The sequence below is a fragment of the Medicago truncatula genome, chromosome 5 (genome assembly GCF_003473485.1).
Source record: "Medicago truncatula cultivar Jemalong A17 chromosome 5, MtrunA17r5.0-ANR, whole genome shotgun sequence".
Lineage (NCBI taxonomy): Eukaryota > Viridiplantae > Streptophyta > Magnoliopsida > Fabales > Fabaceae > Medicago > Medicago truncatula.
In genome coordinates, this window is record NC_053046.1 from 25,179 (window position 1) to 41,795 (window position 16,617).

At 36.8% G+C, this 16,617-nt stretch overlaps 1 protein-coding gene across 1 annotated transcript; it reads left to right on the forward strand.

Moving 5' to 3' along the window:
* The first annotated feature begins 1,794 nt into the window (after window positions 1-1,794).
* On the forward strand, window positions 1,795-16,617 carry LOC25494456 (chaperone protein dnaJ 10). Its single transcript, XM_013597814.2, has 10 exons — window positions 1,795-2,088; window positions 2,223-2,282; window positions 2,387-2,469; window positions 2,554-2,713; window positions 3,518-3,647; window positions 3,968-4,126; window positions 15,345-15,523; window positions 15,619-15,699; window positions 15,776-15,931; window positions 16,081-16,617. Exons 1-10 carry the CDS (start codon window positions 2,002-2,004, stop codon window positions 16,189-16,191), a joined length of 1,206 nt encoding a protein of 401 aa, XP_013453268.2. The 5' UTR covers window positions 1,795-2,001; the 3' UTR covers window positions 16,192-16,617.

The following is a 16,617-nucleotide window of genomic DNA, read 5'->3' on the forward strand; positions in this document are numbered from 1 at the left end:
CAAATAATCACATAATAAAAGTAATTAAATAAAACTAGCTAAAAATCGGGCTGTTACACCTCCTCTCACATAAAGTCATCAGCAGGGCATGAGGCACGGTGGAGTACCCTAAGTAAACCAAGTCATGTAACCCGCTCTGCCTAAGCGGATCCCAAAACCAATTCTCATTCCCGTTTGGGCGTCCGAGAGTGAGAATCTTGGCCCCATGATTAATCGGTTTAAGCACACGGAGCTTACGAACCTGAAATAATAGAAAAAAAATATGGTTTAAACAAAAACACATATAAAGAAAACAATTAAACATAAAAAATAGAATTAAAAAAAAAAAAACACATATAAAAGTGAATATAATAATTAAACAAACACACATTTAAAGAAAATAATTAAACATAAAGAAAAAACATTTTAAAAAAATTACACTTACATTATTTGAATTATACCAAAGTGGCAACGCCACATGACCGGCATAAGAGTGGAGCAAAGATAAGTTCGCCGGTCTACTAGGAAAGGGAGGGTCCGCAGGTAACACATCTGGTGCAGCAGCTGCTGCAATGTCATCATCGTCTCCTACATCCTGCTGCTGTGGTATATGATCCTGGTCATATCCACCATCAGTCACATCATGTTATACCTGATCCTGATAGTTCAGGTACTCCACCCCAGACTGGTCAACAACCTGTGACTCCTCAGGCTGTGTAGCCTGAGAGCTCCCTGAACCATCTCCCCTCCGACCTCTACCATTCTTTGGGATGTGGCCGCTCTGCCTCTCCCTCCGGTGGCTCTGTGTCATCGCACGCCTACCACCAATCATCTTAGATGGATCAATGGGGTCCTGATCGGCCATATCTACAAAAAAAAAAAAAAATTAACATCATTTCCATAACCTAATCAAACGCATTAAACCTAAACTAAACATAAACAAAATCGAACTCATTAAAAGTACAACAATGAACATCATTTCCATAACCTAAAATCATTTAATATAATCATCATTACAATAAAATTTATGTCCATCATTTCGATAATAACCTAAACATCATTCAATAATTAACATACACTTAATCATTTCTATACAACTAAATCATTTGTGTCCATCATAATTCTCGTAACCTAAACTAACTAAAAAATCAATATACACTTAACCAAACTATAATTAACATCATTTCTATCATTTCCATAACTAAACTAACTAAATAATCAATAAAATTATCATTGAGGCATTTTATCAAACACTTTGTGTGCAAAGTATAAAACATATTCAAATTGTGTTCATTTGCCACCATTCAAAGCCACATTATGATTTAAACAACATAGGCAACAACTACATTAATTTATCAATTCCTAAACTACGCATGCAATCATCAAATTTTCAATTTTGAAATCAACCCTAACCACATACAAACTACTCTAATTTTTTTTAAAAAATCAACCTAAACAAATTAACATTAACATTAAAATGATTGACACAACTTACTTGTGATAATGTGCACTTGATTTGCTTGCAATTCGTGAAAATGGATTTGTTGAAGATTGGAGAGAAATTGAGAATTTTGAAATTGTTTTGGAAATGGGAAGTTCTGGTTCTGCGTTCTGGTTTAGTTCAGATTTCCTCGGCAGTTAACTACAGCCGTATTTCTAAAACTTCGGCAGTTAACTGCCGAAGGACATTTGAGTAATTTACTCGTGTGGCACAACCTTATCAAATGTGTAAACAGCAATTCTCATTCATTCTGGGATAAAATAAAAAAATAAAATTGTACCAAAAAAAAAAAATAGGCACGCGGCATGATTGATTTTTAGATTTTCAATTGAGACCCTATGAGCTGGTAAAAAGAGGAAGCATCCACCCACCGAGAGAGGAGAGGCGAGAATTGCAGGCAGTAGTCAACTTATCCATTTGATTTTTGGTCCGTCCGTCCGTCGACTTAGAATTGGAATAATAATAACATACTGGAAAGCTAATTAAACTAATTGTAAATCGGGAAATCGGAAAGATCAATCATGGTGAAGGAGAGCGAATACTATGACGTGCTTGGTGTGAGTCCAACTGCTTCCGAAGCTGAGATTAAGAAAGCTTATTACATCAAGGTAACAAACCTGCTTCTTTCTTTCTTTCTTTTTTAATTCATTTCAATAGATCCACCCACCCACCAGTTTGTGTTATATTGATGAATGATGATGATGATGATGATGATGGATCTGTTCAATTATTTATTTAACAGGCAAGACAAGTGCATCCGGATAAAAACCCAAATGACCCTCTTGCTGCCCAAAATTTTCAGGTCAGTCAATCAATCAATCTATCTATCTTTTTCTTATACTATTCTCAAGGCCTTGTTTTGTTTGACCCATCTATCTACCACTGCTTTGCTTTGCTTTGTTTTAGGTTTTAGGGGAAGCTTACCAAGTTCTCAGCGACCCAACTCAAAGGCAAGCTTATGATGCACATGGCAAATCTGGAATCTCAACGTTAGATACTTCCTTCCTTCCTTTTTTTTTTTTTAATTAATTATTCAATTCGGTTGTGCTGATTCCTTCTTCCTTTCTTTGCAGTGACGCCATTATTGATCCTGCTGCAATCTTTGCCATGCTTTTTGGTAGTGAGCTTTTTGAGGAATATATAGGCCAGTTAGCCATGGCATCAATGGCTTCCATGGACATTTTTACTGAAGGGGAACAATTTGATACTAAAAAATTGCAAGACAAAATGCGGGTATCATTCTCTTATCACTACTCTATTTTAGCTGTTGCTGATCTGTTAGTTTTTACTTTTGTAATGGTTTGTTTGCCAACAAGAATTTTGAAGGAAAAAAATGATAATGTGAATTAAGAAATTGATTAGTTAAAAAGAAATTAAGTTGATTTCATTAAATTTATCAATAGGGGAAAATACACTCACATTCTCCTTTTTATTATTATTATTATTTATCAAATTTTTTTTTACTCCCTCCGTCCCTTGTTCAAATTACTAGATGCATTTATTATTATTTTCCTAAACATACCCCTGGTTAATACTACTAACTTGTCTTGAAATGTGAAAAGTCAAATTTAATACAAATACAAACAAAGGACAATTTAGTAATATTCACACAAAAAATAGATACATTAATTGCACTAACAACTTTCCGTTAGAAATGTGAAAAAGGTAAAGGGACTTATAAATAGGGATGGAGGGAGTATTAAATTTTAAATACTATAGTATAAGCAGGGCTTTTTAGTATTTTTGGTCAAAACATTAAATCTCTCTCATATTTTCCGTCTATTCATGCTTTGAAACATATTTGGTGTCGGGTCCACGTTCATGATTTCTTTCTCTTGCCTTTTTATACTGCACAAAATCGTGGAATGATATTTTTTTTTCATGCTTCCTTTCCACTTTCATACTTTCCTTTGAGTTTTTTACCAAACAAATCATGTAAACTTTTGGCATTGTCATCTTGAAGGTAGTTTATATTTATTCTGTCTTAGGTTCAAAAAATTTATTTTGCTGTTTAAAATAAATTTATTCTTCCATCAGATTGTTCAGAAGGAGAGAGAAGAAAGGCTTGTAGAGATACTAAAAGGCAGACTCAACCAGTATGTCCAGGGAAACAAAGAAGACTTTGTTAATCATGCAGAGGCTGAAGTAGCCCGACTGTCCAATGCAGGTACGATGCCCTAAGAATAATTTCTGACATGCATGGTACACGAGTGAATGCATTTTGTTGCCGTAAAATTACATTACGAGAATGCAATGTTAGTGGTTACAGCTCATTGGGATGCTTTTCTCGTCACGAATATCAACCTATGGTTGTAGCTTGTAAAAATTCATTGAATTTATAGTTCTCATGTTTAAAAAATCATGAATGGTCAAAAGATTGTCTTTACATGACATTGGAAAATCCTTTACATGTTCTCAAGTATTTGAATAGTTAAGTCTTACGATAATAAGGCACTTTTTCTGAATATATTAGTTGTCATTATACAGCTTATGGGGTTGATATGTTGAATACCATTGGCTACATATACGCAAGGCAGGCAGCAAAAGAGCTAGGGAAGAAAGCGATTTTTTTGGGTGTGCCTTTTATTGCTGAGTGGTTTAGAAACAAAGGACACTTCATCAAATCCCAAGTTACAGCGGCAACAGGTGCTGAACTTTCTACTTGGAAACTTGAAAGCCTTTCCCGGTTCCGTTATGTTTTCATGATTTAACTTTCATATAAAAAAAATCTTACTCCATTTAATTTCCACATTGCATGTTTCTTGAGGCTTTGTGGATCGCATTGACCTTTGGTATTGTTGAGATATGCACTGATTCAATTCTTTATTATTAAAATATACTCTTCCTTGTATATATTAGTTTTTTCCATGTATATAATTATGATTTTATTAGGATTGATATATTATTTAGTCCAGATTTATGCTCTTAGTTAAGGGGTTCTCCTTGTACAATTTTGATTATAAATAATATCAGGTTGAGAGCTAATCTCTTAAGCTATTCAGGCCCAAAACTTTGTACTAGGAAACTTGAAAGCCTTTTCTGGTTCTGTTATGTTTTCTTGATTCTAATTTTCTGATTAAATTTTCATATAAAAGAAAGTTTAATCCTTTATTTTCCACATTGCATGTTCTCGAGGCTTGTGTAGATCGAACTGACCTTTGGTATATTTGGTTTGAGTGATGCACTTTGCCTTTTCACTTTGCCTTTATCTCTTAAGATTAGTTTTCATATTTCTTAGTTATTATCATGATTTATTTTGGATTTAGAGTCTTGTATTGGTATAAATATAAGAGTTAAAACTTAGTCTTTTGTATTAAGTTATTCATGAATCATAATACACTTTGATCATGTTACACTGTAATCATATTTCAAATGTCTTCATTCTTTCTCTTCTCCTTTTACCTAAAACTCATAACTTCAAGATGGTATCAGAATAGTACCTGTTGAGATATTGATATTTATTATATTTAATATAGTATGATCTGTTAGTATCATTAGGAGTTATGATAGGATTGCATTCCTATTTAGATCATATCTCATGTATATAAATAGTTGGTTTTCATTCCTTTCAATATCAATGAGAAATATTCATATTCAGAATGGTATCTAGTGCTAGGTTTTTCTTTGGATTCTGCCGATAAGGCTAACCCTAGTTTTATAGTTTGTTTGGTCTCAAGTCAGCTGTGAGAGCACAACCACCGCTGATAGTTGTTGGAGCCACCGACATAGACACGCGCTCTGGAATTAGAATCAGACGGCCCCGATCTGCTTTCCGCCATCAAACGTCAATCGACACGCTGCCTTCCCGCTGCTTTCAATCGCCACTGTCATCATCCGACTCACCTCGCTGTTCTGTGTTGTTTGGGATCATCAACAACACTTGGGTCCCACTTTTTAGAGGCTTCGTGGGTCATTCTCTGGTCACTTTAGTCTGCCACTTTTGTTGTGATTCATCTTGGTTGCTGCAGATTTGTCTTTGGACGTCATTGAAAGGTTTTTGGTTTAGTGGTATGATGGTTGTCCAACCGATTTTATCTCCGGCCACTTTGGCTCTTTTTGGTAATTCTAGAGCTTGTCTTTCTCACTGTGTCGGATCATGGATTTTAGATTCCGGTGCTTCCGATCATGTAGTTGGTAATCCCTCTCTTATCTCTAACTTGTCACCTCCAAATATACCTCACAATATTACCCTTGCTAATTGTTCTAAGGCACAAGTTACTGGTATTGGTCAGGCCTCACCTCTGCCATCTCTATCATTGAATTATGTGTTATTTGTACCTGGTTGTCCTTTTAATTTGATATCAATCAGTAAGCTTACTGACTCTCTCAATTGTTCCATAACATTTTCTTCCAAGTCTTTCTGTATACAGGATTGTAATACAGGAAAGACAATTGGAACAGGATATGTATCACAGGGTCTATATTACCTTCATAGTCAATCATCCACTATTTGTGGTGTTTCTGCATCTCCGGATATGATTCATTGGATTGTGAGTCATGTCAACTTGGCAAACATGTTAGAGCATCTTTCCCAAGCAGTCCCAACAAAAGATCCAAGTCTCCCTTTGATATTGTTCATTCGGATGTGTGGGGTCCTAGTGGGGTGATGTCTACTTTGGGATAGAGATATTATGTCACTTTCATTGATGATTTTTCTAGATGCACCTGGATCACTTTACTGAAGGACCGTTCGCATTTATTTGGTGCCTTTCAGACATTTTGTTCAGAGATAAAGAACCAATTTGGAAAAGGAATTCGAATTTTGCGGAGTGACAATGCAAAAGAATATTTTTCTGCACCATTCAACTCTTTCATGGCTTCTTTTGGTATCATACATCAATCCAGTTGTCCCCACACACCACAACAAAATGGCGTCGCTGAAAGGAAACATCGTCATTTAGTTGATACAGCTCGAACCTTATTGATAAATGCTCATGCACCTTTTAAATTTTGGGGTGATGCTATTCTCATGTTATTAGTATGCCATCCTCAGTATTGAATAATGAGATTCCACACTCACTCTTATTTCCTAAGGACCCTTTGTACAGAGTCCCACTACGTGTGTTCGGCTCTACATGTTTTGTTTATGATCTCACTCCTGGTCGCGATAAATTGTCTGTAAGAGCTGTCAAATGTGTTTTTGGGCTATGCTAGAACCCTAAAGGGGTATCAGTGTTATTCTCCATCTACACGTCGCTTTTATATTTCAGCAGATGTTACTTTCTTCGAGGATACACCATTCTTTGCTTCACCCACTACAACTAGTTCTACAACAGATGTTACCGATTCTCAGGTGATACCTATCCCTCTATTTCACCCAATATTTGAGCCAGCTGTCTCTACTCAAAGTTCTCCACAGTTACAATTTAACCCTGAGTTCCTCCGTTACGGTAATATTTATGAGTGTCGACATGTTGAAGCTCCAGAAACATCTCCAATTGATTCTAGTGATTCAGCACCAAAGACTATTACTACTGATTCTAGTGATTCGGCTACTGCTCCAATCTCCTCTCCTTCCTACTTTGCTTTTGTTTATGCTCTGTCATCTGTCTCAATTCCTAAGACAGTTCATGAAGCATTATCTCACCAAAGATGGAAACAAGCCATGATTGATGAAATGGTAGCTTTAGAATCGAACCATACTTGGGAGCTTGTTCCACCTCCTTCTGGAAAATCTGTTGTTGGTTGCAGGTGGGTGTTAAATGTCAAAGTGGGACCTGACGGACAAGTTGATCGATTAAAGGCTCGATTAGTGGCTAAAGGCTATACTCAAGTCTATGGTCAAGATTACAGCGATACCTTCTCACCAGTTGCGAAGATGACATCTGTTCGCCTCTTTATAGCTATGGCCGCCATGAAACGTTGGCCTTTATTTCAGTTGGATATCAAGAATGCTTTCTTGCATGGTGACTTGGAAGAAGAGATTTACATGGAGCAACCTCCTGGGTTTGTTGCTCGGGGGGGTCGTACTCTGGTATGCAAATTGCAGAAGTCCTTATATGGCATGAAACAATCACCTCGAGCATAGTTTGGTCGATTTAGCAAAGTTTTGCAGCAGTTTGTGATGACCCATTGCGAATCAGATCATTCTATCTTTCTTAAATGTTCATCATCAAATCAATATATCTATCATGATATTGTGATTACTGGAGATGATTACGAAGGTATCAAATCATTAAAACAACACCTATTTCAAAACTTTCAGACTAAGGACTTAGGTCCTCTACGTTACTTTCTCGGGATTGAGGTGGCTCAATCAAAGTCAAGCATTGCTATCTCTTAGAGAAAATATACCCTTGATATTTTAGAGGAGACAGGTCTTATAGATTGCAAACCAGCCGACACTCCTATGGATCCTAATGTGAAGCTCCTTCCTGAACAGGGGGAGCCTTATTCCGATCCAGCCTTATTCCGATCCAGGAAGATACGGGAGACTAGTGGGAAAATTGGATTATCTTACCCTAACAAAACCTGACATACATATCTTTTCTAGTTAGCGTAGTGAGTCAGTTCCTTAACTCTCCGTGTGACAGTCATTGGAATGCAGTTGTTCAAATTCTTAAGTACATCAAAAGAGCACCTGGAAAAGGACTTGTTTTCACTGATAGAGGTCACACTAATATCGTTGGGTATTCAGATGCCGATTGGGCAGGAGATGCGAGTGATAGACGGTCTACTTCTGATTATTGTATTTTTGTGGGTGGAAATCTCATTTCATGGAAGAGCAAAAAAGCAAACGGTCGTTGCTCGATCAAATACAGAAGCCGAGTATCGAGCAATGGCTCATGCTACAAGTGAGCTTGTGTGGTTAAAACATTTACCGCAAGAATTAAGTTTTTGTGAGGTTGGTCAGATGGAACTCGTATGTGATAATCAATCAGCTTTACACCTCTCCTCCAATCCGGTTTTTCACGAGAGAACAAAGCATATAGAAGTTGATTGTCATTTCATTAGGGAAAAGATTCTCTCTGGAGTCATCAAAACCTCATTTGTCAATTCTAAGGATCAACTTGCAAATATCTTTACTAAATCTCTACGAAGTCCTCAAATAACTTACATATGTGACAAGATGGATGCATATGATATGTATGCTCCACCTTGAGGGGGAGTGTTGAGATATTGATATTCATTATATTTAATATAGTATGATCTGTTAGTATCATTAGGAGTTATGATAGGATTGCATTCCTATTTAGATCATATCTCATCTCATGTATATAAATAGTTGGTTTTCATTCCTTTCAATATCAATAAGAAATATTCATATTCAGAAGTACCATCCTCCATAACCAGTCTTATAATTATTTATTCCTACGCCGAGTTCCCCAAGTATGACGTAACTTAAATCACATTTTCTGCCATACATAAATTCCTGCCTTTATTCTCTCCTCTGTTGTATCATCCTTTCGAAGTGTTTTGATGCTCCTGTCTGCCATGTTTCTCTTTTTTGGTGTGTCCATTACCATTTCTAACCATCATCCTCCATTGTTGTCTGCTGCGTCCTTCAAACCTGCTGCTTTCAGCGTCGCCTCTTCCTCCAGCCAATGTCTTCCACCTCTGGCTGCTAAAAGAAAGCATACAAGTTTTTTGCAGGGATTCATCATCAAGACCGCCTTCTCTTGATCTATGAAACTCACGGCAAGAAGATATCCAGCAAGGCTAGGGGTGGTCTGCGCCCTCATGCGCAGTTCCTTTAAGATGGGATTTTTGCATCTGCCCATCATCTCAGTTGCGCAGTTTGCCACATTTCCGGTCTTCTCAACCTGTGCTTGGGTTGCCAGACCACCTCTAGCCTTGCTTTAACGTTTTGGGCTGCAGTTGCCTACTTGTTTCGGAAGGCTCTTTTGTGTACTATACCTCTCTCGTTTTTTTTATGGCTGGTCTGCCTGTTGTCGATACTGTTCATAGAGGCTCTCTACAACAGCTCTGATTTTTTGTTTGTCGCCATGCTTCCGGCTTATCCTCGAGTTCTATTTGTCTTAGCTTCAACGTGGTATTCAAAATTGACACAATTTCTGGTTTGGTTTCCCTTCTGGTTGTTTTCTGGCTGTGGCCTGTGGGTCCCCTTGTTTCCAGTGCATTTTTGGTGCCTATGTTTAGTTGTGCCATAGTTGTTTCTAGACTCCTACTTCTACTTTGTAGTTTCAGTTTTGATTAGCATTGTCACACCTTCAAGTCAGGGCTTCAGCTGCAGTAAGCACTGGCCAATATTGTTTTGGTTTGATTTGAAATTGCGACTCTTTCCAATAAAGGTTTCAGTTGTTGAAAGCTCTGGCCTAGTATTGTGGTTTGGTTTGCTTGTTGTCGATGAAAGTTAGCTGTGATTGTCACTAGTTTTGTCTTGGTATTTTCTTAGTTTTCTCTTTTAAAGGGTATATTTGTAACAAGTTTAAATTTGATAAGCTTTAACATGAGGGAGAGTGTTAAGAATATATGAAAATATCTTATAACATCTTAGAGTATCTTATCTTCTATGTTTGGTTTATTATATCAGAGTATCTCTTAAGATTAGTTTTCATATTTGATAGTTATTATCATGATTAGTTTATTGATTCCTCTGTTCATTTATGACTTGGAGTCCTTTTGTATCAAGTTAATTATTGTTACTTATTCTCTACTTATAAGCATTGATATAGTTTCTTTAATTTTCTATTTTTCCTTTCTTGAGAGATTCTCTCTTATGAATAAGAAAGAATCATGCCTCCTAGGGTCTCATCAGAAAGGGGTTAAAGGCACACTATACTAGGAGGGTAAAAGGTGGGACTTTTGGCAATGGATTCCAAGGGGACTTAGTTGTTGTTGTTAGTGGCTGAGTGGGGGAATCTTTGTTGGTTTCGGGAGAGGGGGAAGCAGTTATAGAGAGAGGAGTGGGGGAAAGTAGGAAGAATTACCATTGTAGCGTTGGGCATGGTAACACCGGGGTTCCTTGAATTTCTCAGTCATTTCTTATTTTCAAATGTGATCCTGTAATTACTCATTGCATCTTTTAGTGAGAATATTGCAAACTATTTAATTTCCTCTTGAGTATTGTGGATTATTGTTGTTATTTTTCATTGTTGTTTCATATCATGTTCCATGTGTACGACTTTTATAGTAGTTAAAAATATTATGAACATGTAAGCCGTATTCATAGGATACAGCATACTAAAAAACAATAAAAAAAAAAAGTATAAATCGTATTTGAAAGATAAAACTTCACACAAAATCTCATTAAGGAATATTTTCATAGATCTCAATTACAACTTTGCTTTAGTATTTCATACATCAGATGTACGACCTACCCCACAATGGTAAAAAAGATGTGTATTTTTCCTTGTTTTATTTGAAAGAGGAGATTAGTTTGTCTTTATGTTTCTAGGAAGATGTCTTGTTCCAGGGTATCAACCCTAAGGGTCCTTTTGGGAGTTTGGAGGGGAGGGAAGGGGATGATGGCTTTAGGTGGTGTTGAAGAGAGTGAAACAAAGAGAAATCTTTCACTTTATTTGAGAGAGTTAGTGTGTAGATAACGACAAGAGAATGCTAATGATTAATATATTTTTAATCTTTAGAGTATTATAACAACATGGAAAGGATTTGAAGAATATTTTTAAGCCCTCTGAAATCCTCCTCCAATACTCTTTTTAGTTCCCCAAAACTAGATGGATTTTGTATCATGAAGAAAAATAAACTCTCCAAAGCCCCCCTTCCTTCCATTTCCTCATTTCTTTTTCCCAAAGCCCTTTGTAAGGGACGAAGCCAGGGATTTTGAGTAGTGGGGCAATATATACATTTATATAAATATATAGAATTCAATTTATTTAACACTTCATTTTTTAAAGTAAAATTTTTATATCATAATTGTTTTATGATTTTGCATATTTTGGGAACATTGAATAATTTTCTTCTTTTCAAGGTCAATAAAAACATTTTCTCTATATAAGCGATTAAACAACCATTTAACCTTTAATCTCTCATGTGATTTTGCATCCAATTCTTAATAATATCCATAACAGATAGAACAACATATGTATATTTAGTATTCAAAAAAATTAAAAACAATATCTCGATTTCTATATACATAAACAGTATTGAAAAAAAGAGTCAAAACTTAGTGGGGGCTCAAGCGCCCACGCCCTTCCATGTAGGTCTGTCCCAAGCATTGTCTAAATATTTTTATCTTCGTTTAGCATGTCTCAACATTTTTCTGCTTAGGCTTCTATTGAAAGTTTCACTGCTGAATTTGCAAGTGGAAACACAGGGTAGTCTTGGGCCAACTGGGCGTAATGCATTTCCCGACGCGAGAGGCCAAACGCATTGAAAAGCCTCTTCTATGGATGACTGATTTTTATTGAAGAGAGCTGGCTCCTCCCTTGCATCAGCTCATGACATAAGGAAGTAGAATAATAGATACTCTTTCAGTTATTTCCACTACATTTGCAATCGATCCATGTAAAAAGGAAACTAAGCTAGAAGTTGAGCTCTTTGTCAGTGAATGACAGCAGAAAAATTAAAGCCTTAGGCTCCCTGCCAAGGCCGGTCCCAAATCCGGGTAAAAGGAGAGAATTGTGTCAGGCCTCTATAGCCAGCGTAAAACTGTCCAATCTCTATGTTCGGAAGCAAGGCGTTGTATACCTAGAGTTCAATGTCAAATGACCAAGGCTGGTGCATCGTCAGCTGGATGCAGTAAGAAATAAGCAAGGGTTCTGACATCTTTGTGAACGGGTGCGGATAAAGAAGTTTGTTCATGAGAATAAGATTTGTTTTGGAACATGGAATATTGACACTCTTATGGGAAAATCTATGGAAGCAGTGGACACTATGACTTGGAGGAGGATTAGTTTTAGTTGCATACAAGAAACTGAGTGGGTAGGTGAAAAAGCGAAAAAATTTGATAGTTCAGGATTTAAGCTTTGGTACACGGGTAAAGTTAGATCCATAAATGGGGTAGGCATTATTGTGGATAAGGAGTGGAAGAAATATATTGTGGATGTTAAAAGGATGAGAGATCGGATTATATTCTCAAAATTTGTAGTGGAACAAGACACCTTTTATGTTGTTAGCGCTTACACACCTCAAGTAGGGTTACAAGAACACCTTAAGTTAAGTTTTGGGAGGAGTTAGAAAGCTTAGTTTAGGATATACCGTTAGGAGAAAAGATCTTTATGGAGGGGACTTAAATGGGCGTGTAGGGAGTGTTTCGAGAGGTTTTGAGGACTTGCATAACGAGTATGGTTTTGGGGAGATAAATGTGGAGGGTAAATTCATCCTAGATTTTTTGTCGGCTTTTGATCTTATTATAGCTAATACGTGTTTTTGGAACAGAGAGGAGCATCTTATCACTTACAAGAGTGCGATAATATGTTCTCAGATAGATTTTTTTCTTATTAGGAATTCATACATAAAGATTTGTTTGGACCGTAAAGTCATACTTGAAGAGTGTCTTACCACCAAACATAGAGTATTGGTTATGGATGTAAGGGATAAGAGGTGTGTGAAGAGAAGAAGACACAGCGGGGCTCCGCGAATCAAGTGGTGACATTTAAAGGGTGAAAAACAAAGAATTTTCCAACACAAGATCTTAGGAGGAGGTTTCAGGCAACCATAAGGAAGCGCAAATGATATGTGGGACAAGATGACACATGAGATTAAAATAGTAGCAAAAAAGACGTTGGGAGAATCAAGAGGTTTTGGACCTAGGGTAAAAAATATTGGTGGTGGAATGACAATGTTTTAAAGATTAGTCTAGGTGTAGAAATGCTAGAAATGTTGAAACTTTGGATAAATGTAAGATAGCTAAGAGACCAAGAGGGCGGGGAGTGAAGCATGAACTCAAGCTTTTGAACGATCATATCAATATTTAGGTACCAAGGAGGGAGAGAAATATCTATATATAAGATTGCTAATGGACGAGAAAGAAAGACAAGAGACCTAGATCAAATGAAGTTTATTAAAGATGAAGAGGGTATAGTTTTAGTTTAGGAAATAGATATAATGGATAGATGGAAGAAGTACTTTCACGTCTTATTTAATGAAGGATATGAGATATTACAGACTCTTACAAGCTAGACATCATAAAGAAGGGTTGAAACTTTAACTACTATCGTTGGATTCAAGAACACGGGGTAAAAGAAGCATTGAAAAGGGTGAGTAATGGCAAGGCGGTTAAGCCAGACAACATACTGACTGAAGTGTGGAAAAGTCTTGGAGATAGAGGAATTGTGTGGCTCACCAAACTTTTTAACGAGATTATGAGGACAAAGAAAATGTCGGATGAGTGGAAAAGAAACACTTTAATTCTGTTCTATAAGAACAAGGAGGATATACAAAATTGTTCGAATTATAGGGGAATTAAATTAATGAGTCATACCATGAAGTCATGGAAGCGGGTGATTGAACGAAAATTAAGAAAAAAGACTTGAGTTACTGATAACCATTTTGGTTTTATGCTTGAAGATCGACTATGGAAGCGATCTACTTACTTCAACGTGTGATGAAGCGATATCGAACGGATAAAAAAGACTTGCACTTAGTTTTCATTGATTTGGAGAAGGCGAATGATAGATTTCCTAAAGAGATTTTTGTCGAAAGCCCTAGAGAAGAAGGGGGTTAGGATTGCTTATATTAATCGACTAGTGTGAGGACGTATGAGGGGCCTTTCGACGATTTTCCCGTAACAATAGGATTGCACGAAGGATCAACCTAAGCTCTTACCTTTTTATTTTTGTTTTGGATGTACTTGCGGACCATATCCAAGAGTTAGCAACGAGATGTATGTTTTTTGTCGATGATGTAGTCCTGTTTGGAGAGACGAGGGAGGAATTGAATGGGAAGTTGGAGACTTAGATACAAGCGTTAGAAGCGTAGGACTTCCGCTTGAGTAAAAGCAAGACAGAGTATAGGGAATGTAACTTCAACAATAGGCGAAGTAGTTATGCCTTGGAGGTGAAAGTTGGAGATCATATCATAATACAGGATGACAGAAAAGTAGAATCAAATGTAAATCATCATATTCAAGTTGGGTGGTGGAAATAGAGAAGAGTCTCGAGTGTTTTACGTGATAAGAAAGTACCACTTAAGTTGAAAGGAAAATTCTATCTGACAATAGTCGGACAGACGATGTTGTATGGTACGGAGTGTTGGGCGGTTAAGAACCAACATGAGAATTAAGTAAGCATAACGGAGATGAGGATGTTGCATTAGATGAGTGGTAAAACTAACAAGATATGATTATGAATGACACCATTTGAAAAAGAGTTAGGGTAGCACCTATAGTAGAAAAGATGATGGAAAATAGGCTTAGGTGGTTTGAGCGTAGGTAGGAGATTTGTAGTACGAAGAGTAGATCAGATGCGTGAGAGTCAGATCAAAAGAGGTTGAGGAAGACCTAGAAAAACTATAAGAGAAACTATTAGGAAAGATTTAGAGGTTAATAAGTTGGATCCAAATATGATTTCTGATAGAACACTATGGCATAATTTGATACATGTAGCTGACCCCATTTAGTTAGATAAGACTTGGTTTTTGTTGTTATTTCTTTCTATAATTCTGATCCAAATTTATAGAGCAGCTCCTGCTCTAAAGGAGATCACCAAATCTCTGTGACATCTCTTGCCTTTGATATTGGTACTGGACTTTAGGTCCTTCAGCTACTTTTACCCATAAATTTGTTTTCCTTTTTTTTATTGCATTGGTATTTTTCTCCCCAATATCTAGCTGTCTAAATATTTTGAGATTTGGCTGTGACTTTTATTTAGACTGATAGATAATAGGTTGACACTTGCACTAATGATCTATTCATATTGACTCTCTGCTTCCGTACATGAATTGCTGTTGTGTAGAACTTTCTCATAGTAGGATGATAAATGGTTTTTCTTTATGGTTCAAGGGGCAATTGCATTGATCCAACTGCAGGAGGATATGAAGAAACAACTCAGTTCAGAAGGGAACTACACCGAAGAAGAACTTGAAGAATACATGCAATCTCATAAGAAATTAATGATTGACTCTCTGTGGAAGCTTAATGTGGCTGACATTGAGGCCACTCTTTCCCGTGTCTGTCAAATGGTTGTTTTTGCTACTCCAGTTTCTCATTTTTAGATATCTTAATGTAGATTTTAGGGCCAGGTGTTTTTTAATTTATGTTGTGTGCTTCACTTTAGGTTCTTCAAGATAGCAGTGCCAAGAAAGAAGAACTACGTGCACGAGCAAAAGGATTGAAAACTCTTGGTAAAATCTTCCAGGTGATATTTCATTCCCTACACTTAATATAGTGTACACTGATGATGAAATGATGTTTAACTCGCAATTTGAATGTAGACGGTTAAGACAGCCAATGGGAATGAGAGCGAAAATATACCAAACAAAGCAGTACATAAATTGAATGGAAGTGAAACTAGAAATGATGTTTGTTCTCCTAGTACCTCACCCAAATCTTCAAGTACTGGTTTTCCAACCCATGCTGTCGCATCGCAGGTGCAATATTTCTTGCCGACGTCTATCATCTATTTTTTTCCAGCCATGTTCATGTCATTATATTCTTTCATTGTTAAACAAGTTAAGGCTTTCTTGCTATATTGTTGAAATTAATGCAAGTTTATGTATTTTGATACAAATGAATGTAGAGCCCCTACGTGGAGGCCCCACACTTTGCAGGCATGCAATTTGACTACAACTTCCCTAGGCCAACCGCCCCCCCAGGTGCCCACAGAGCTGCTCCAACCAGCAAGGATTGATGATGGTGTTTGATGCCCATGTTCTTTTTTGTATGTATTGCTCTTGCGGTGTTCTGTTGAATATGTTTTTACAAATGTGTGCTGAAGATCGCATCTGGTCCGCCACATTGTGCCGTGTGATTACTATGCATGTTTAATATTTCTATACATAAATGAGGGATGATAGTTTGAAGTAGTGTTTTCGTTGCTAGAAGGTGTTGATTGGCTGGCTGCCTTGTCACTTGAATTATGCACTTTATTAGGTGTTTGCACGTAAGTTCATTTATCCCTTTCTTGTGTTTTTTGTTTTTTCAGGATAGTGGTATTACAATTTTAGTAGGGATTTGTGTATACTAATTGGCCAGCAACATTAAATGCAACATGAATGAACAAGCTATGGCATTGGCCAAGGAATTTATTATGCTAAAATTTTGTATTAGATCTTAA

Excerpts from the sequence above, each read along its gene's own strand:
- LOC25494456 (XM_013597814.2), top strand. The coding sequence starts at position 2,002 with ATGGTGAAGGAGAGCGAATACTATGACGTGCTTGGTGTGAGTCCAACT. Across the intron at positions 2,714-3,517 it reads AATTGCAAGACAAAATGCGG|ATTGTTCAGAAGGAGAGAGA; the intron begins GTATCATTCTCT and ends TTCTTCCATCAG. Across the intron at positions 15,524-15,618 it reads TTTCCCGTGTCTGTCAAATG|GTTCTTCAAGATAGCAGTGC; the intron begins GTTGTTTTTGCT and ends GCTTCACTTTAG.